The sequence below is a fragment of the Cyclopterus lumpus genome, chromosome 20, assembly GCF_009769545.1.
Source record: "Cyclopterus lumpus isolate fCycLum1 chromosome 20, fCycLum1.pri, whole genome shotgun sequence".
NCBI classification, from domain to species: Eukaryota; Metazoa; Chordata; class Actinopteri; order Perciformes; family Cyclopteridae; genus Cyclopterus; species Cyclopterus lumpus.
This window is the reverse complement of record NC_046985.1, coordinates 11,213,001-11,234,883: the sequence shown is the minus strand read 5'-3', so window position 1 is coordinate 11,234,883 and position 21,883 is coordinate 11,213,001. Positions and strand designations below refer to the sequence as shown.

At 42.0% G+C, this 21,883-nt stretch overlaps 1 protein-coding gene across 1 annotated transcript in view; it reads left to right on the top strand.

Moving 5' to 3' along the window:
- Positions 1-21,883, top strand: part of cntnap2a (contactin associated protein 2a) — a 308,808-nt gene that overhangs the window by 264,129 nt on the left and 22,796 nt on the right. Inside the window, exons 20-23 of the mRNA XM_034560734.1 lie at positions 4,381-4,599; positions 9,882-10,118; positions 15,926-16,159; positions 16,975-17,108. Of these exons, the coding sequence (XP_034416625.1) occupies positions 4,381-4,599; positions 9,882-10,118; positions 15,926-16,159; positions 16,975-17,108 (824 nt within the window). The remainder of the gene's footprint in view (positions 1-4,380; positions 4,600-9,881; positions 10,119-15,925; positions 16,160-16,974; positions 17,109-21,883) is intronic.

The following is a 21,883-nucleotide window of genomic DNA, read 5'->3' as shown; positions in this document are numbered from 1 at the left end:
CCCATTTTACATTCTCAAAGTCCTTTCAGAGTCTCATGATTGATGCCATGTAGCAGGTGTCTATGATCTGGTTCCAACGTCTCAAATTAACATCCCAGTGGCCTCAGTGGAACCGAACTGATCAAGAATGTTAAAATCTCGGGCTTCAAATTAATCACATTGTGAAGGGGGTTCCTGGCACAGCAGGGCTGTTGATAGATGGCTAATTGCATTTCATTGGGATTCAAAGGAATTTGAAGATTCAATGTCAGAGACACTCACTTAACATTTGCTGCTGGTACTCCTGGCCCGCCTATATGTTTAAAAATGCCTCCCACTGAATAGACACAAAGTCTACGGATGATTTTTGAGCCAAGGTGCTTTCTAAAGCCGTTACACATTATCTGAGCTGGTTTTCCACCTAAACGCTGCATAAGCTTTTCATTTTCTTTCCCCAAATCTTTCTTAGAGTTAAGCTATGGTTTTGCACAAAACCATATACACACCAATGCATGCGCACACTTATTCAGGCTGAAACAACACAGTGTGGTGACACTACACTGTACATGCAAGTACAGTGAGAAGGGGATTGGTATTTGTCTTCTAAAGGTGCACACAAAAACACACACAAAGATATAGTAAGTACCTAGTCTGTCACGGCTGCACAGCAGGCCAGAGGAGATAGAGAGTGTGTGCGTGTGTGTGTGTGTGTGTGTGTGTGTGTGTGTGTGTGTGTGTGTGTGTGTGTGCGTGTGTGTGTGTGTGTCCTGAGGCTTTCAAAATGCCCCACATCGATTTCCTCTCCCTTGCTATCATCTTAGGTTTTGCCCCACAGCACACGTTTAGACACACACTTACAAAGCTACTTGCATGCACACACATGCACGCTCACACACATAAATACACACATAATCTCGCCCCTCTTGCTGGTGCAAAAACTATATCTCCTACAATCCAGTAAAGGTATGAAATAACTAGCATTAGGCCAGAGTAGCATAGCTGTGCCATTGCAGGAGCTCAAAACACACACACACACACACACACACACAACCTTGTACAGAACACACATCAATGTGACCTCAGCAGACTCAAAGCCATCAGGTGCACACTGCTCCGCTTTGGATCTTTAGACACAGACACATTTGAGAGGCAGCATGTGACCATGTGACCATGTGAACTGGACTGGTAACAGGATTGTGGACAGATAGAAAGCTCCCTAAATACAGAGATGTTTGACTTCTGGGGTGCTCTGTGGCTCAGTGGAAAATATGTGCCATGTTTTGAGTCTTTAAGAGGCTGCAATTTCAGTGATAGTCTTGCCCAAAGGTTATAAAGACTTTAAGTCTGGGATCCAGCTGGGAAATGCTCTTTCCCACTCGGACCTCGTTTTATAAAATGGCCTTTTTTATGTGAAGACCAGACAGACACAAAGTTTACATCTGACGTTTAGCACTATGCATCTCTAGCTTTCAAAAGTTGCCAGATGCCTCTATGACTCGTAAAGCAATACTAAGTTATCTACTAAATAAGAAAGCAACCAGCCACCGCTGGATATATTTTAATCTTCTTCAAAAACCGTCAGAAGTGAATATTTATCTCACTACATCTGTTCTGTGTACACATTAACATCAATATCAGGATTCTTTGCATTGTGGGCATGCATGTGTTTTTGCTGATAGCATAAGAAAAGTTTTACTTGAAGAGATTTTTTGTCACAAAGAGATGCTTAGCTTCTGAGAAGTTGCTTTATCTCCTAACTTCCCAGGGACGAAGAGCACAGAACAAAAGACTAACAAAGCAAACGAGACAAACAACAAAGAATTAGCAAGTTTGACAGAAAAGAGGTCAGGAGGAAAATGCACTGCCAACCATCGGGAGGAAACTGAAGAACTGTAAAATGAAACTTCACATCAGACAAACACACATGCACATATATGCACACAAGTAGGGATCTTTCGCATAAAGACTGAAGCATAATTAAGAACATAGCTCCTTAAGCCTACATTTTTGAAAGATTAATAGAAAGCGAAAAGAAGAAAAAACTCTAGTTTGCTTGAGGCCAACATGAAAGTGTGTCTCGCACACAAAAAAATGGCGTTACGTTAACACGTCTAACATCCATCACAGCTATTTAAATAGATGAGGCAGGCTCTGTGCTCTGAGGGTACTTAAGTTTTCATTCCTGTCTGTGGGCGGAGTATAAAAAAGAAAGTTGTAGGGCATCCATCTTGCTTTGCAGTGCTGCTTAAACGACACACAGACAATCAAACACACAGTCACATGCCGTTCACCGTTGCTGTAGCTGCTGAGCTTTCTTTCTATTGGGGTATTCTGATATATGTTTGGCTTTCAGCATTTAAAATAACTGATGTCGCTCCTCCCTGCCCTTCAGACTCGCTCTCTGCATAGAGACGCCATTAATTCAGTGTACTAAAACCTGTCAGATGGAGTGTGTGTGTGTGCGTGTGCGTGTGCGTGTGCGTGTGTGTGTGTGTGCGCGTGTGTGTGTGTGTGTGTGTGTGTTATGTTTTACGGGTAGTTGAATGTTTACACGTTTTCAGAGCTTATGGGTTAATGCACTCAGCACATCCAGACACAAGCTTTTGCTAAGATGATTTCTGGTGTACTTGTATCTGATCACAACGGAGGATGGGATGTGGGGGGCAAAGTGACTGATTCATAAGGGATGGGTAAGTGAATGCAAGAACCCAAGGTTAAAATGAAGAAACAAAATAACCAACGATGAAGAAATTAAAGAATCAAGGAAATAATGCAAAGGGAAGGGAGGGGAGACACAGGGGACTGTGGGGATGTGGGAAAGAAAGAACAAGCAAACAAAAGAACAAAGCCAACACAATAGCTATTTGTGTCGTGTTGAAGGTAATCAGGAGTTTGAAGAATGGAAGAGGAGTGAAACAATTAGATAAAAGCGATATGAAAAGGGGGAAATAGGCTAAGCATATTGATTAGGCAAAGGAAATAATACAGCTTGTTTCCTGATTGACCACTACATAAAATGATCCACTTTAATATCTGAGCCTAATGATGCCAAAATGGAGCAGTCATATAGAAAGCTGTGAAGTGGTTATTCATGGTTCATCTCTAAGACTGCAGCACACTGGTGCCAGTAACCACCATATGGCACCACCCAGAATATACAGCTTTTATTCAGCAGTAGTACCAAACATTACGAAATGAGTCAAATTGGGTTTTAATTTGACAGTTGCAAATCATCTTTCCAGCAGCATAAATAATATGCTCATTGTTGTCATACTGTTGCTTCATTCCCTTCATAGGTCAAGGTAAAATTATTCCTTTGACATTTTGCAGCGGCCAGCATTAATTGGTCCATACGTTATGCAGCATATGTTGTCAGACACATTGACGTATAACTCTAATAATACAATTGAGGATCCAAACCAACAGTGTCTTCCAGTCAGAAAAGAGAAAATCCACTTAGCTTTAATATATGTAAAGCTGTATATCTATATGTCTGGTTAGTAGTGTCTCAAATTAACATTTCGTCGTGGATATATAATTTACCTGACTGTGTTATTGAGACAGTCACACACACACTGCTTTTCTGTGATCACACACACACACAGTATACAGATTGATGGCTGTTCCCTACAGAGTTAAAAATCCATCAGATAGTGACCTCACCATTGCAGTAGCAAACACATCTGGAATGGACAGGTGGTAGGCTGAAACACACACACACACATGCACGCACGGTAATTCAGAAATATCGCTGCATATTTGACCTGCCATCGTCATAAAAGGTATAACAGTGCCCCCTGTTGTTCTGTTGAAATCTTAGGGTACTGAACTGCGGAGAAGCAATCAATTTTATGGCATTTCTATTAAAACACACACACACAAATCCACTTACTCCAAGATGATGAAAATTAATGAGAAACAAGCCAGCTTGCCCTAATTTTTTTATTAATGTTCCTTCTTTTTGTTGATTAACACACTCTCTCTGATTTATCTTCAACTGTCGCTCTGTTTCTTCTCTCACTCTTTCGCTTTCATCTCCTTCAAAAACTAGGAACAATTTAGAGAAATCTAGAAGAGAAAGAAAATGACATGAAAACTGCTGCGGTACAACCGTATGCCATACAAAACCAACAGTTCCTGGCATCCATCGACTGTCTGTGAGATTAGTCCTGTCCAAAGCTGTGAGCAGTCGGCTATTGCAAAGCTGAAATCTATACAAGCCAAATGTATCGCCTTGAAACAAATGAGCCATTAGATTAGAAATTGAAAGCATATTTACCTGCAGAGTAACAGAGTTACTGTTTTTTTTAAGTTATGATGTTTGCTTTTTGTGGTTTAACATTTGACTTCTGTAACTAGGATGCTAGGTGAATGTACCCTTTTCTCACACCTTCTATGCAGCTCCTAAAGTCATCTCCTTCTCCTTTGATGTTGGAAACGGACCTGTGGAGTTGACAGTGCATTCGGCCGCGCCCCTCAATGACGACCAATGGCATCGCGTGATGGCCGAGCGAAACGTCAAAGAGTCGGTCCTTCAGCTGGATCAGACATATCGGGCATCTCAGCTGGCTCCTGCTCAGGGGCACACACGGCTAGAGCTGTTCAGCCAACTCTACGTGGGTAAGGCACACACACTCTCCCACCCAAAGAGTTACCAATCCTAATGTGTAAGAATGACTCACGGTCACGCATTTGATTGCAATTTCAACATTTAATATCCGCTTTGTGTAGGAGGGACACTCACGCAGACAAACGCACCATAATTGCGAGCTCTAATGTGTGGAAGGCAAATGTCTAAGTACGCATCAACCGTGTAATCATACTTTGATTTAATTAATAAACATTCTGTGCTGTCTTTATTTCCAGTAGTGTTGCCTTCAGATGCAGAAATCCACTGTGAGGACGTCTGATTGTTTTTGGAAGGCGTTGTTTAAAGGCGTAGCAGCTTTTACTTAAAATCAATGGGTTCTTTCCTAAAGAGGCTCCGGTCCATCTTAGCCACATACACTGCTAATTAAGTTCATACTAATCCAGCACACATGCACTCAGCCATTTCACGTTTTATGATATGCACACATGAGCACACAGGCACATTCTAATAAATTAATCCATGTCAGTGATCTTGATTAAAGTTAAAACTGAGCCTCTGTGCTGGCTGGGAGGGTGTGTGACTAAAACTTAATTCACTTAGAGAGGTCATTTCTTTCGTACTTTAATACTTTGACTCAACATTTATATTCATGTGGATTAAGAAACTATTATTGCACAAGGACGATATCAACCCTCTGACTTTTGCTATCCCTCACACACATTCTGTATCCTTATCACACCAATTATGCCGACATTTTGGAGAGGTCTGGTTGCTTCCCTTCGTCCTTCTCTCCACACAATGTGTCTCAAGCTCATCAGCAGTTCACATAGCAGAAGAGATATCCAGTTTTCCTCTCGTGCTTTCACATCTCTGTATCATACTGCCTTTTGTGCTGAGCTGTCAATATGCTATTAACCAAACTCTAGGGCTAAAATAGTTTCAGGGATTTGCGGATAGAAGGAAAAGTGCTGAGGCGGATCACAGAGTTCTTACTATCTCATGAAAAAAAGTTCTGTCCAAAGGAGATTGTTCCAAATTCCAATCAGGCCTCCCGATGTGATAGCCTTAACCCCCTGATCCCCGTTTATAATATAATTTCACTGTCTCATCACTTCTGCTGATTCGAACGCCGCTGAAGCATCCTCACCTTATCATGTCCCAATTTGTCTTTCGGTATATTTATACTTTCATTTAGTCAAAGGACAAGGTGCGAGAAAGGTTCCGTTGCAGTGCGACTCATGACTTTGAAAGCGGGAATGTAATGGCTTCCAGGTAGCGCCTCAGCCTCATTTGCATGTGTGTATTTTCTGTAGGAAGACAGGAGGAGCCTCAGGCCTCTGCTCTGTGTGGCACACATCTAAAAACACATGGGATAGTGGAAGATAGAGAGAAAGCGGGGAAAGACTTGTAGCCACAGAGGTGTCAGGACCTTCTCATATCTGATCTATAATCCCTGCTTGATCCTCATTTGAGGAATGCTTTGAGAAGTTACAGAGGGACACAAAGGAAGTGACCCAATCACTAAAGGGAAGTGGTTTAGATTTGGCCTCTGCCACTCAAAAGATAGACGTCTTTGTGTGTTTTGATTTGGAAAGAGTGGGGAGAGCCTCACAGGCTTCAGGATTTTGTCTGAACGGATTCTTCCCCTTGTCACTTCACACGTCGTCTCCGATTGATATCGACGCGGCCGTTTGAAAGTAATGAGGTAGAAAAAACCTAATGCAATCCAGAGGCCCTAAAAAGGAGTTAAAAAGGATCATATGATCTGTTTGTATGATTTCACATAATCACGCAGTAGGGACGTACAACAGGGAGCTTTATTTGGCTCACCTTGTTCTCATATCTGTGGCTCTATCAGCTCCTTCTCTCTTTTCCAATCAATATGCTCCTCATCAAGCATTTGATTGCTTTAGTGTTTACTGCACAGTGGCTCATTTGCTCTAATAGCCCTGAGAGTAAATGTTATACCATCAGCCTGCTGTCATTTCCTTCACACTGTTAACTTTTAGCTCTCCAATTCACTTCATACATGCACATAACTATCAATCTTGCCACATTGTATTAATTTAATGCCACCATCTGTTCTTTTGATTCCCCATCTTACTTTTTAAAAAATGTTTTTGCATGTTTTTGCTCAATTCTCTCATCGTTGGATTGCTTTGTCTTTCTCTTCTACCTCTTCTGTGTATTTCTTTTCTGTCTTCCCGGATCGTCATCTTGCTTGTTTCTACTCACTGCATGTGTGCGACACCTGTCACAGGGAAGCCTGCCTCGCTCACCTGCCAAGACAGTAGGTAACATTTAATGAGTAAAATGAAATGTCTCTGTGGCATTGATGCAGACGTAACGTCTTCAGTTTTCGCAGCACACACACACACACACACACACACATTCATGTGTACGGACCTCGCTTGCAGTTCAAACCGAGTGTGTTTGGAATCACATTTTGCTGCAGCTCTATGTCAGTTGTGATTAGAGTTTAGCCTTAATTCATATTTTTAAATGTAATTTCTCATGCACTCGTGCTGCTACTTTTTTTGATGCATGCAATATATTAACACACAGGTGTGAGGAATGCCTGTAGATTCAGCATTATTGCAATGCACACATTTTCCATGCAGTGATCCATCCGAAGTAAGCCCATTATGGACCTTTAAGAGAGATAGTCAGGGGGGGGACTAAAAGATATAAAGCACTGGGCTGGTAAAATGGAATTTCTATGATATTATCTCCCTCCTGGAAATGCCGGTGGGTAAGGAAGGCTTTTGAAATGGCATTTAGACCATATGATTTAAAAAAATACTCATCTAAAACCAAAACAAATTGCATCCTAAAGTGCATCCCCAATAAACATGAGGTGGGCAAAGACTGTTTTGGGGATCTCTTTGGTGCTGAACAGCAGACCGACTCACAGAAAGAAACAGGACATACCACCATTCCATTAAACCACTCATACAATGATAATGGCACCACAGCAGTGCAGCAGATGTGCAGCCAGTTGGTGTAAATGGGGGCTTCATTTGCGCGGTTGGATCAGGCTTAAACAGTCCATATACATTTAAACTGTATGGCCATTCTCTGAACACTATAGTATTTAAGTGCATAGTTCATTTTCATTAAACATTACGCAGTAATGTATAATTTGTATCAACATAAACACAAAGTGAAGGTCAAAAGACTATGACTTATATTTTAATTGGTAATTTGGCTGTTGTGTGTATGGGTGTGTATAGCCTAATACATATCAAATGTTTTCTCAGCACATCATTAGAGGGTAAAAGACCCTCTAGCCAAACATATTACAACCTTAAATAAATAGGTGCAAACGCAAGCTACATTTGTGTTTGAATTTCGGTAACCATGTCAGTGTTTTATCAGTAGATAAACATTACCCTGTAGTCTTTATTGTTATTGATGTTTAAGAAAAAGAAAAATCTATCATTGGCAGCAAGAAAGGATAATGTACAGTTTAACTGTAAAATTAGATAGAAACAGACTCACGTATATTTACGTAAGAATTAAAGTACTGTGGCAACCCGGGGGACTGGGAGGCAAGATTCAGAACTAAATCAGGAGATTCGGAGACAGTGGTAGCGTAACAAAAAGGGTCCTTTAATAAATCGGATAGGGGAAAGGGGGGATTGGGGTCAAACGCCAAAAAAATGATTCCTCCCAGTCTTGTCTCACGCCTGGTGTGTGACAGTTCCTTTGTCCTGTGTGGGCCGAGCAGAGGAGAGCGGTGAGTGTGCTCCGTTACCTCCTGTCTGACGCGGCTCCTCTCCTGAGGTTCCTGAGACTGTCTTCCCAGTGCACAGAAGATATGCTCCCTCTAATTACCTGATGGGCTGCAGGTGTGACCACTGCCATATGCCGATTGGCTGCAGCACCTGCACTGGGATGTACAATCCCTTGATCACGTCCCCCAACCTGAGCTTGGGGATCCGCCCTCTGTGCTCTGTCTGCTCGCACATACAAAAAAATTCAGCCTAGAAAATATTGCTGCAATTTACAGCATTACATTTGTGCCTGTATGTCTCCATATTTACCAAAATGTGCATTTATATGAGAAGCCAATGTCAATATCAGTCTGGCTAACTCAGTCTGGCTAGTGTGTGTGTGTGTGTGTGTGTGTGTGTGTGTGTGTGTGTGTGTGTGTGTGTGTGTGTCCGTGTGTGTGTGTGTGCGTACCTGTGTACGTGTCCGTCCTGGTCTCTGCAGGCCTCAGAGCCTGCTGTCCGTTCAATCAGAGACTGATTTAGACCTGGGTAAACAGGTGGCAGAAACCTCCAGCCAATCAGTGGTACAAAATAGATTAATTAACAGGTCTATAAAAGTCAAACCCTTTGTGGGAATGGAAAGTGGAGAAAGCGTGTGAAAGCCCTGCTGCAGCCTGATTAGTGAATAGTGTATCGGCAGGAGAAAATCAAAGTACATGCATTAGTAATCCTATTAGATCTGTGTTGTACCTGTGCAGCTAAGCCAGCAGATATGTGTTCGTGGGAATGCAGCTGTTGAGGGGGGAATCCGAGTGTGTGTTCCAACTCTCCTTAATATGTCTTCTTGAACGAACGGTTTTCTGTAATCCAAAGGCTGCAATTGAGAGGTTTTAATAACTAAAATGCCTCTCGGCTCTTGTTAATGACAGTGTGCGTGAGTGTGCGCACATACTCGTTTACCCATACAGTGTAACCGTCCTCTGTGGGTGTGCTTTTGTACGGTTGAATATATACCTGTGGGTGCATGTTTATGACTGTGTTTATTGCTATAGTCATTTAGGTGCACATTAATCTATTTAACACCCCTACTCTGTCCAAGTTAATGGGTAGTTAGACTGCAATGGTGCAGGGCCAGAATGACGATGGAGGCACTTTAGAGGAATGGCTATCGACACCCCAAGGCTAAGCATTAATGCTTGTATTGACTCGTTCGCATCAGGTGTACTGTGTGTGGTGTGTTTTAAATATGCGTGTTTGTCTGTACTATGTAGTTCATGCGCATTCATGCATCCATTTGCGTGTGTGTACTTGCGAGATGTTCATTAGGACACAGTGTTCATTAGGCTGTATTAATTAGTGAAGAAATCAAACGAGTTGAAGGTTGTTTCAAGAACAGCGTCACAGTCGAAACGATTAACGTGACTTCAGTGGCTTCCTCCAGGCGGTAGAATATTAACGTTTCTAAAAAGAGATTAAAACAGCCTCTTACATTGAGAATTACTTCTATGACCCTGACTTCCATTTGGCCTTCTTTGTATTTGTTCTCTTTCCAATCTCCCAATGCTGATACCACCTCTCCCTTCCCTGCTCCTCAGGTGCTGCAGGGGGGCAGAGGGGGTTTCTGGGCTGTATCCGAGCCCTACGGATGAACGATATCACCCTCGACCTGGAGGAGAGGGCCAAGGTCACGCCGGGGGTCAAGCCCGGTTGCCAAGGCCACTGTACCAGTTTTGGGATGTACTGCCAAAACGGAGGGAAGTGTGTGGAGAGATACAACGGCTACTTGTGTGACTGCACCGCCACTCCCTATGACGGCCCGTTCTGCACCAGAGGTGAGAGGCATTTTAGGAGAGGCACATTCAGTCTCCTATTGATGGTAGATCATGAGAATATGAATGCCTCAAATGTATCATGCTGCTCTGCATCTTTCAAACTTAAATTGCTAGTCAAATCAATCTCTCTTCGTGTGGGCTTTCAGGGACTATTTTATGTCCTATTTTATTTTCCCTTTGTCAACGCAGCAGGTTTTTTTGCAATTTCCTCAGGTAGAAGCAGATAAATTATGGTGTTATTTCTTTTATTCCCTTCTTCAAACCGAAGAAACTAGCCTTTTGCTTAAATTTTAGGATGACAAACTGAGTTGTCATCGCTCGGTTAACACTTTTCCAAGTTGTTCGGGCATCTCTGTGAAGCCACGTTGTCATTGGCATTGTCCCTCTTTAGTTCTCAAAGCCAGAGGCAAATAGTGCCATGATTACTGCTGGAGTAGTTGTGTTTCAATGAGCGGCATTGCTGGACAACCCACTGGGATTTTTGCTGTGCTGTGTGATTGTCCTCACTTCCTATTCAATTTGGAGCTGTCGGTGTTGAAAGTGTTTGTGCTTATGATAAAAGGCATCGATTGAGGGTGATATTGTGCTTACCCACCAATTCTCCCGGACTAAAGAGTGCACTCAATGAATGCTGAAACTGTGAAAATGCTGAACTGAGCTTAGAGATCAAAACAAAATGCAAGTCACTTCACTTCACTATAGCTCCAGGTTTTTGAAGTTCACAGATGAGAAATGTCCCACTGTAACTCTGCTCCTGCACTGTTGCATATTGCTACAACATCATGTTTGTTTCACAGGGATTGATGAGATGCAGCATTAAAGTTCACAAAACAAGTTTTCATAAAATGCTCTGGGGAGAAGAGCAGCAGTGCTGTCAGAGGCTTTCTGCTAGCTCCCGTCAGTTGATCCCCGACACGTGAATTAATTTGTTTCCTAAAGCCTAATAGGTTTTTTTCCCGTGCTCTTGGCAGGAGGGGGGAGAGGGGAGATGACAGAAAAACAGTGTGTGTGTGTGTGTGTGTGTGTGTGTGTGTGTGTGTGTGTGTGTGTGTGTGTGTGTGTGTGTGTGTGTGTGTGTGTGTGTGTGTGTGTGTGTGTGTGTGTGTGTGTGTGTGTGTGTGTGTGTGTGTGTGTGTGTGTGTGTGTGTGTGTGTGTGTGTGTGTGTGTGTTGTGTGTGTGTGTGTGTGTGTGTGTGTGTGTGTGTGTGTGTGTGTGTGTGTGTGTGTGTGTGTGTGTGTGTGTGTGTGTGTGTGTGTGTGTGTGTGTGTGTGTGTGTGTGTGTGTGTGTGCCTGGGAAGAGGTGACAGTGTGCGATGATATGCGAGTGTAAAACATGAGAAGACCTCCTCTGAATCCTGTCATGGCCAATCAGGCGCATTTTTAGGATTTAGAGAACAGAGATTACTGTCTGTGTGAGGGTATTTGTGTGTAGGTAGGAGTCCGCCTGTGCACGTGTCAGAGAAAAGAGAGAGGCAAAGAAAGGGAGAGAGCACAGCCTTGTGTCTGTTTGTGCCTGTGCATGACATGTGACTTTCCTCTCCCGTCTCCTCCGTTCTTCCTTCTCACTCATCTGTGCTTCCAGTCCTTATCTTCTTTGTATTCTTTATTCTCTCCTCCTTTTGTTCCCCTTTTCCCATCGCTCTTCACACATCTTCCTTCTTTTTTGTCTTGTCTTCTCTCATCTCCCTTCTATCTCCTTTTGCTTTTATCTACGACTCACTGCTTCCTCTCCTCGCTTCGCTTTGTGCTATCTAAAATATTTTATTTTCTGTCTTCTCCATCTCAGCTTTTCAATTCAGTTTATTTTATACAGCCCAATATCACAAATTACAAGATAGGTGCTCAGTGTATCCTAAAACATCCCCCAGCAGCCTATAAGCCTATAGCAGCATATCTAGGGGCTGGACCAGGGCAAACCTGATTCAGCCCTAACTATAAGCACTATTAAAGAGGAAAGTCTTAAGTCTATTCTTAAATGAGGTGACTGTCTGCCTCCCGGACTGAAAGTGGAAGCTGGTAAAAAGAGGAGCTTGATAACTGAAGGCTCTGGCTCCCATCCTACTTTTTAGGACTCTAGGAACCACGAGTAGCCCCGCATTTAGTGAGCGCAGCTCTCTAGTGGGGCAATATGGTACTACAAGCTCCTTAAGATATGATGGTGCATCACCAATCAAGGCTTTGTAGGTGAGGAGGAGAATTTTAAATGTGATTCTTGATTTTACAGGGAGCCAGTGCAGAGCAGCTAACACAAATAGTAATGTGATCTCTTTTCTTCATCACCAGATAATTGATCTCTGAGGTGTTCAGGGCCCAGTAAAATAACTTCAGTTTTGTCTGAGTTTAACATCAGGAAGTTGCAGGTCATCCATGTTTTTATGTCTTTAAGACATGCTTGAAGTTTAGCGAGCTGATTGGTCTCCTCTGGTTTGATCGATAGATATAATTGTGTATCATCTGCATAAAAATGAAAGTTGATGGAGTGTTTCCTGATAATGTTGCCCAAAGGAAGCATATATATGGTAAATATAATTGGTCTAAGCACAGAACCTTGTGGAACTCCGTGATTAACGTTGGTGGTCATCGAGGCTTCATCGTTTACAAATTGAGATCGATCTGATAAATAGGATTAAAAACAACTTAGTGCGGTACCTGAAATGCCAATCGACTGATTCAGTCTCTGTAATAGGATGTCATGATCAATGGTGTCGAACACAGCACTAAGGTCTAATAATACCAGTACCGAGATGAGTCCTTTATCTGATGCAATTAGGATGTCATTTGTAATATTCACCAATGCTGTCTCTGTGCTGTGGTGTTTTCTAAATCCTGACTGAAACTCCTCAAATAAATAAATAATTCTGATGTAGAAAGTCACACAACTGATTTGCGACTACTTTCTCAAGGATCTTAGAGAGGAAGGGAAGGTTAGAGATCGGTCTGTAGTTAGCCAACACCTCTGGATTAAGAGTGGGCTTCTTCAGGAGAGGTTTAATTACAACTACTTTGAAGGAATGTGGTGCATGGCCTGTTAGCAAAGACACATTAACAATATCTAATAGAGAGGTGCCAATTAAAGGCAAAACGTCTTTAAGCAGCCTCGTTGGGATGGGGTCCAAGAGACAGGTAGACGGTTTGGAAGTAGAAACCGTTGAAGACAATTGTTCAAGGTTGATGGGAGAAAAGCCATCCACATAAACACCAGGGTATACAGCCGTTTCCAAGGCCACTCCACTTGAGGACAGATCGGCACTGGTTGAGGGCAAGAGATCATCTTTTCACTTTTCTTCGCCTGCCTCTTTCCTTCATATCCTTTAGCTATTCCACTTCTTCCATTTTCCCAGTCTCCTTTTACTCTTTGTCCGCCTCCTTGTTTCTTCTCTGGCCCTTCTCCTTTTTTTCCTACTCTCCCAGTTGCCCCTCTCCTGTTTTCTTTTTTCCTTTTCGGAACTTCTCCCCGTCCTCCCAGTGAGTGAAAAATGCATGAAGGCAGCCATAATTGCTTAGTGCATTTCCATTGTATCCATATTTACACACTGCTCAGGGGACCGTGCAGTAATATTATTATACACTCTCATTCTTCTGCTTTTCTGCCCTGGAGGGTCACATGGAGCCGATGTGCACATGTACATACATATACACGGACACGCACGCAGACATTCGGAGATACCTGCAGAGGTTTGCATCCTTGCAGAAATTCCCTTTCCAAAACTTCTTCACACAGTGACATGAAACACACAAACATAAAGAGTCCTTGCCCTGGAGTAGAGTTTTCTCATTCACTGCTTCCAGACGTGTGTGTGTGTGTGGGGGGGGGGGGGGGGTGTGTGTAGGTGTGTGTGTGGCTCTGGGCAGCAAATCAGAGTCTCTTCTTTTTCAGCAGGCCAAAGAAGCCTGAGAGGTTAAATAAGATAAAACGCAAGACTAGTTTCAACAGTAAAGATTCAAGTTCCGGGTCAGTTGCACAAGCTTTGTATAAGACTTAGCCTAGTAAGGGTAACAACACAAACTAATACAATAATGTCCGGGGTGTCACATTTATAGTTGAAACAAATCTACTACTTTTAGAGACGATTGACAGTCTGCCGTCTTCCTAAAACTATAGTTTTTTAAAGCTGGCTAACTAACTCATATGACACGTAAGTAAAAGCGGTAGTTAACATGCAAGTCCTGACCTCACACTTGGTAAACGTAATGTAATGTAAGATGTGAATGAGGAAAGAGTTTTTCTGTGACGTCCTTTGTCCATAGATATTGGAGCTTGTTACGATGATTTGATTTTCAATATATTGTTTTGTAACAGGTTTGAACAATTTCAATCAAGCATACTGCTCTGACAGAAATACAGCATTATGTCTGATTTAAGTTAATACCCAGCAGCATGGATCTGGGCAGAACAATGCAGTTGCGTCAGAAGACGAAGTGAGAAGGAGGCTATTTGAAAACTTCACAAGCTCTTCGCCTGGTTAACGCAGAACAATTGGTAAAATTGGTCTCGCCAGATTTCCAAAGCTTGAAACAATATCAGTGCACAGCAGATTAGAGGATAACATTGTAGTGTAGCTGTGTGGAAGCAAGGTTTTGCCTGAACGGCAATAACAGTCAGAGAACTTGCCTATTTTCTAGTAATAAGCCTCGCATTAAATTTAAATGTAGCTCGAAGTATTTATTTCACTGTGGGGAGACGATGGGTGAAGTGAAGCATTAAAATGCGATGCGTTAATGTATTCACTTAGTAACCTTCACTCGTAAGAGAAGTAGTTCTACATTTTCTCTGCTGCCATGCTGGGAAGACCGACATGTCAAGAAATACTCCATGGCATTTATACGCACTCGTGAACACACACAACCCTCATTGCTTTCCCTGGAACCATTCTTTTTAATTTCACGCACATCGTGCCTTTTTTTGTGCTTGCCTGCACACACACACAGACACACACACACACACACACACACACACACACGCACACGCGTAAACGCAAACAAGGAGCATAACATAGAAATATGGCCCCATCTTCTTAACACTTGATTACATGAATCAATAAGCCTCTTGGAATGGCTGGAATATGCCATTAGGTCTGTTAATGTACTGGCAAACAACATATTGTTTGGTTTCAGATGCCAGAGCACAGCAATTTACCACCCACTTTACTACACCTCCTGAGCACAGCCATATTTATGTATGTGCGTTTTTCCCTCTTGCCATTTAATATGTTTTCCCTGTTGTGTCTTGTCATGTGTGAGTTTATGTGCACTTCTTTTTGATGGAAGGGGTTTTCATGCGTGGCCAGAGCTATTGCTTCTTCGAGACGCCCATACGTCAATCCATCTTGTGAACGTGATATCTCAGCAATGTCTTCAAAGTTTGCACAAACATCCCCATTCGATGAGATAGGTCACTGTGACCTCACATCTTTCCCATTCTCGTGAATGCAATATCTACAGACTGTGACCTCAGAAAACACTTTCTTGGCCATAACTCAATAAATCAAATGCTAATTAGGACAATTTCACACAACTCTCCATCACATAAAAATGATGAGGTGATGACATTTTGAACAGACATGGATGTAATCTGCAACTTGATTGGTGGGCAGAGCCATATGACCCTGGGGTGATGATTGTAGTTTCTTTCTTTCTTTTTCATTCATCCCTGCTTTTTTTTATACATAGATTAATCTATGATATGATAATACTAGTATTATTGTAGACACATTGACAAGCATTTATCATATTTGTTTGTGTTCACCTACTTGCCTTATATGTGTGTTCATGTCTTTTTCTTCTATACTTCTGTCCTCTCACCTAGATGTTGGTGGTTTCTTTGAGGCAGGAACATTGGTCAAGTACAACTTCATGCCTGAAGCAGTTGCAGGAGCCAGCAGAGACACAAAGATCCTGATGCACCAGCTGACGCCTCATGAACTGAATCTCACAAAGGAGGAAGTGTCCTTCAGTTTCAGCACCTCCAACGCTCCAGCTATTCTGATGTATGTCAGCTCCAAGACGCAGGATTATCTGGCTGTGGTTTTAAGGCAGAATGGTAAACTACACACACACACACACACTCATATATATATATATATATATATATATATATATATATATATATATTCTCCCAAAATCCTCTCCAGCAACCTCCCACTGAGCAGCTGACAGGCAGGACTTTGATTAAATAAAGTTTTTTTTTAAATTGACAGTGCCATCGTTTTACAAATCAATCTGCGCAACCACAAAAATAGAACTACAAAATACTCACACTGCCTAGGGGTGCCGCTATAGATTATTGGGCGCCCTGCACACTGTTGCTTGCGCACATCACCACATTTTGACCTTCAGTCTTCAGTTCATTCAGAGTATTGTAGGAAAAACAAGGGTGAAATGAACAACATTAATAACACAAATGTCCAGTCTTAAGTGTCATCGATTAGCAATGCACTAACTACTTATGGACTTATCAGCAATCATGATTTATGCAGCCAGTCCTTGATAACTATTTAGAAAATTCATTGTATTTATTGAAAGCATCAGAGCTCCAAAGTCAGTTTTTACCTCCAGGCAGTGAAACAATTGAACAGCAAGCACTTTGAATAACTCATTATTGTAGGATTTCTTCTTGTTGTTGTCTTTTATGTATTCTTATTATATATAGTTTTCAGAGCCTAGAGGGCTAGGGCAGATGTATTGCATTGCATTTGCATGTACGATTGTACAATTGTACAATAAACTAGAACTTGAACTTCGGGTACGCATTGATGAGAGCTCGCGCTTAAACCATTATAGAGAAGTGGGAAAGAAGAGACGTGAGGTTTCATAAATCCAGTCCGGGTTTCAAACCCCTGGCCTCTCTGTCTTCAGGTTCACTACAGGTCCGGTATAACCTGGGAGGTCTGAGGGAGCCATTTTCTATTGATGTGGACCAGCGTAACCTGGCCAACGGACAGCCACACAGCATTAACATGTCCCGTGTCGACAAAAGCATCACAATCCAGGTACAGACCGACCACACACACACACACACACACACATATCTGACCACTCTCAAACACATATTTTGGGCTTTTAGTCGATGCTCGGAAGTCAAAGGACTTATTCAATTTCAAGACCCTTTTTACAATGAAAGAAGGAGCGCATAGGATTGCTATCCAACACGCACATACAAGTCGCCCAGCCACTGTTAGCGTTGAACCAAATGGGAGAGCAGTGTCCTGTTCCTTTTTCGGCTGTGATGAAAGTGCCTGTCCTCTGCCACTGTTAATCCACTTCCACTAGACAGCCTAAGTATAGCAACAGAGAGAACATATCGATCTGTGTGTGTTGTATGACTGCACACTGTGTGATTGTGGCTGCGCGTATTTTGTGTGTTTGGCGTGCACGGCTGCGTGTGTCTGACACAGCAGGAGAGACTGAGCTGTGTTTGTGCTTGTGCATGACGATGTGTTTGCCCACATACGCTTGTGTTCATCTGTGGTTGTGTGCGGGTGTGTTTTTTTGTTGGCTCTTGAGTTTTGTGTGGCTAAACAGCTTAGTGGGGATCAATACAGCCGAGGCTCAGTCAGTAGCTGTCAAGGATGGAGTGAGAATTCAGCTAAACTATTACAGACATTGTTCTGTGCTAAAATGCTCCAATTTGGTTGCAGGCTGCAGTTTAAGGAGGACTCAACGGATGGCAGCGGCTTGTAAAACCTAGTTACTTGTTTCATCCAAGCATGGTTTGCTTTTTCCTATTTGAGGACCAAAAAGGAAAATTGTAAAAAAATTGAATTCTTGAATTGAACGGCTACATTACAGTTTGTGAACGCATAACCTGCTGTAAGATGTGGAATTTGAATACCTTGTTTGCACATGATGTATCGTGGCATTATTGCTGCACATCTAAACTTCTGCTTTGTTGCAAGTGGCATACATTCTAGGATTTACATAGTTGTTTAGCTATTTCATACAGTATGCATCCCTAAATATCCAAAGAGTAACTCAATCATATGCTCACTATCTACCCCCTAGTGGCCAGAGGGAGGCATTGCATTAACCCAAGCCAGTGACTCGCCTCCAGTCTGCAAAATTAGGGTGCAGACTACTGTGTAGAGAGCATCATGGCAATAATTTAATATAACCTTGTTCTTACTGATATTCCAGTTATTTTCTTTCATTCTGCGCTGTTTATTCTCTATTGATTTATTTTTTTCATGCTGAGAGGATCAAATTCTCCCTCCAAGCATCACCGAATAGGACATGTCTGCATCAACTCTATTTTAGAATGTATAGTAGAGAAAAAAGTGCACCTTAACACCATATATTTTATTAATTTAAAATAATTTTATTTAAAATGAATAATAATAACAATAGGCCAGATGTAATTTGACGCAGCAACCAACCTGTCACGGTCTTGAGTTTTGATTTAGTTTGGTTCTTTGAATTCCCCTGCCCTTTAATGTCTTGTGTTCACTTCCTGTATTTGTTTGTTTTACACAACCACTGTATTAATATCAGTACTATGTATGATTCAACATATTTGCAGGATGTTTAATTTAATTATTTTAGAACATAAAACACAAAAGACATTTATGAAATATAATATTTGACAAATGATATTGGAACGGAAACATAATAATAAAGAAAATATAGGTTAGCTTTTTAATTTAGAAGGACTTGTTTGTCTCTTGCATTATACTGACACAAGATGCCTTGTAACGTGTGGTAGACGTTGAATATATAATTAGTTTCTAATTCTGGCTACCGTGTCAAGATGTCACCGTCTCTTTTGATAAATACAAATTAAGCTCCTTCACTGTTGCTTTCATTAAGGTGTTAGCCAGGAAGAATAACGGTACATTTGCCAACTAATAATCATTACACCTCCTCTTCGCCATAAGTCTTTATCCCTTTCTGTCTCTCATTGCCTGCAGAGCATTAACCCCCATCCATACGGGAATCTCATCACCTGCATTCACACGCTTCTGTGACAAATTATGGCAGTAAGAAAATTGAAACATTCATTGGAAATCGTCCTCATTTTCTGAGCAAATCACATCCTGCAGCTGCTGATCACCCCAGTGGGAGCACTTCAACATAACACATCCCCTTTTTACTGGCATGGAGAGTGATTGGAGCAACAGACCGCTTCTTTGCTTATCACAAACACATACATGCATGCGCACGCTGTGTGGTCTACTAGTTAATCGTTGCCTGGTTGTGTCGAGATATTGATGTTCAGCCCAGTCTTCAGTGTGTGACCGAAATATTAACTATCAATTGCATATCCCCAGTTTTCCACTCTGCATGTGCCCGGGCTGTAGGCTACTCTAAATAACAATCCATTGAATCTTTTTCTCCTAATTAATAGGTTCACCACTTAAACATTAGTGTGGTAACTGTTGGGGGACGGATGGAGAGAGAAAATAACTTAAGTTTCTAGATAAGGCTTGAAAAGTAGAGCCTAGAGGTGTGTTAACGAAGATAACTTTGATGAGTACAACTTTCATGTTGCCTTACCGCCTCTGGGCTCTTTTCAAGGTACAAACATGCCCTTAATATCCACGAGTAAACACATGTGGACATGCATACCAAAAGATGAGTGAGATCTTGTCAGCTCAACTCCCTACGAAGAGTTGCCGTACTTCAAAATGAACATAATTTAGTCTAATTTCTCTCCTTCTATCTCACCATTCCTCCCACCTTCTACCTTCTCACACCCTTGAGGGCTTTCCGTTAAAGTTCATTTATCTTTGGCCAGAAACCATGACTGTAGCTCACGCTCACACTAATGAGTCTCCAGGAACAGGACACAGTTCTGCTCAGGAGGACAGCAACAGCAAAAACACTGAACAACACCAGGGAGTATATAGTACTAATACTAGATAATATATAGTTTATAGTTCGAGATTAAGTGTTTGCTTATGCAAAAGATGTAAGATATTCTGTGTTAATGTTTTTGTGTTTTGTAAGCATGGTTTTCCATATATATATATATATATATATATATATATATATGTGTGTATATATCTGTAACACGCTCCTGTCACATTCCCCGGGCCCCCCAAGCACCAAGGAATGAGCACACTCAGGGTATCGTTCAGGATATTCTTTATTGACTGTGCCTCTGCTCTCCTGTCTGTCTCGTGCCTCCATCCCTATCAAACCTCATTTAGGGGAGAGACACACAACTCCTGATCCCCTGCAGCTGAGGCCAATTAGGCCTCTTTCCGGCACCTGTTCCCTGAGCCACTCCCCCACTCTCCTCCGCAGCTGAGCCTAACCACGCCCCAGCCACCACAATAGCGTTATAAAGATGTGAATGTGTGAATTATCAAACAGTATTTTTCCCAAAGCAGATGACACGATTCACCAATGAAACAATGAACTGCTCTGTATCTGTTAGACCCTGTTCAGACCTGGCATTGTGTGACAAGTTAAGTTTTAATTCAAACAAAATGATGACTGGTGTGTTTCATGCATGTCAAATTTCTGGGGTTCCGGTGTAACCAGAGCATATCTGGGCCAAGACTTACTTTTCCATACACTGCTCTTTGTTTACAGTTCGACTGGCAACACGTCATGCGAAGCTGAAGCGATCGGGTCTTAATGTGTCCTCAATGGGTTTCGGGTGCATTCACACCTGTACTTAGAGCTGTTTACTCGGGATCGGATCACTAAAGACGCATGTTAATGTCAGGTCCATACAGGGCCTTCGATGTGTAAAGAGGCTGCTGTTTGCTAACAAATTGACTGTATCAACTCAGTGTGAAAATATGTTGAAATACCATCCATCAACAGCATTTTTAGTCAATCAAAATGTGCCGGACAGGCTGCAATGTTGTATTTAAATGTTCAAACTGAATTATCGTGGGCTGAAATGTAGGCTTGCTAATTACTAAGTTGGAAATTGGATCACAAATTATTTCATAATTCATTAACAGCTAAAATGCCAATTTTGTTAGAGCAAGCCACAAGCATTTGGAATGTAACCAACCCATTATTATTTGTGCTGACATGCTCGTCCGAGGCCTTGTTGCTGCTGCTTTGATCTGAGATATAACAACATGAGTGAGAGGCAGAGATTTGAGTCAAATGCAACCAAAGTCAGTTATGCTGGTGGGCCCCCGCCAGTGGATACAATTCAATTTCCAGGGTAAAAGAATGAGTGCAGTGTTTATCTGAGGCTGCGAAGGTCTCACTTCTCGGCAATCAGAACTTCTAAATCTAAAAGGCATTTAGGCAAACAACTGTTTAGTTTCAAGACACGGCAGAGAACAAGTGGAAGTGGTAATTGGAATCTTAAAGAAACAAGAGCAGAAGAGAAAGAAGGAATACAGAGTCAGAGAGAGAGGGTGGAGGGGGGCTGAGAAGAGTAAGATTGTGTTTTTAGATAAAGAAAGTAGACCTGCAAAATGAAATAACAAAGTTCACTTTGATGTATTAAGGTTATCTCGCCGCGTCACAGTCCTGAGGCTTATTTCGGGGAGTGGATTTGCATGTCCCCACAAATGCCTGCTGCAGTGTACACACAGGCATACAGCAGGCAGTGCAGGAAGCAAGTGTTTGGCTTTTTTAAGCAGTTCGTGAGGTCTCGTCAGGTTAGCTCGCTATCAAAGGCATATCAAGGCAGAATCAAAACAAGTTCCCATCTCTGGCTTTCACTTTCTCTCAAACTCTCACACACTGTGAGGGCTTAGAGATGAAAGTGAGGAGTCCCTTCAGGCAACAAACATCTCATCTCATCTCCTCTCCTTACCTCTCCTCCACTCTCTTCCTCTCTTCTCCTCCACTC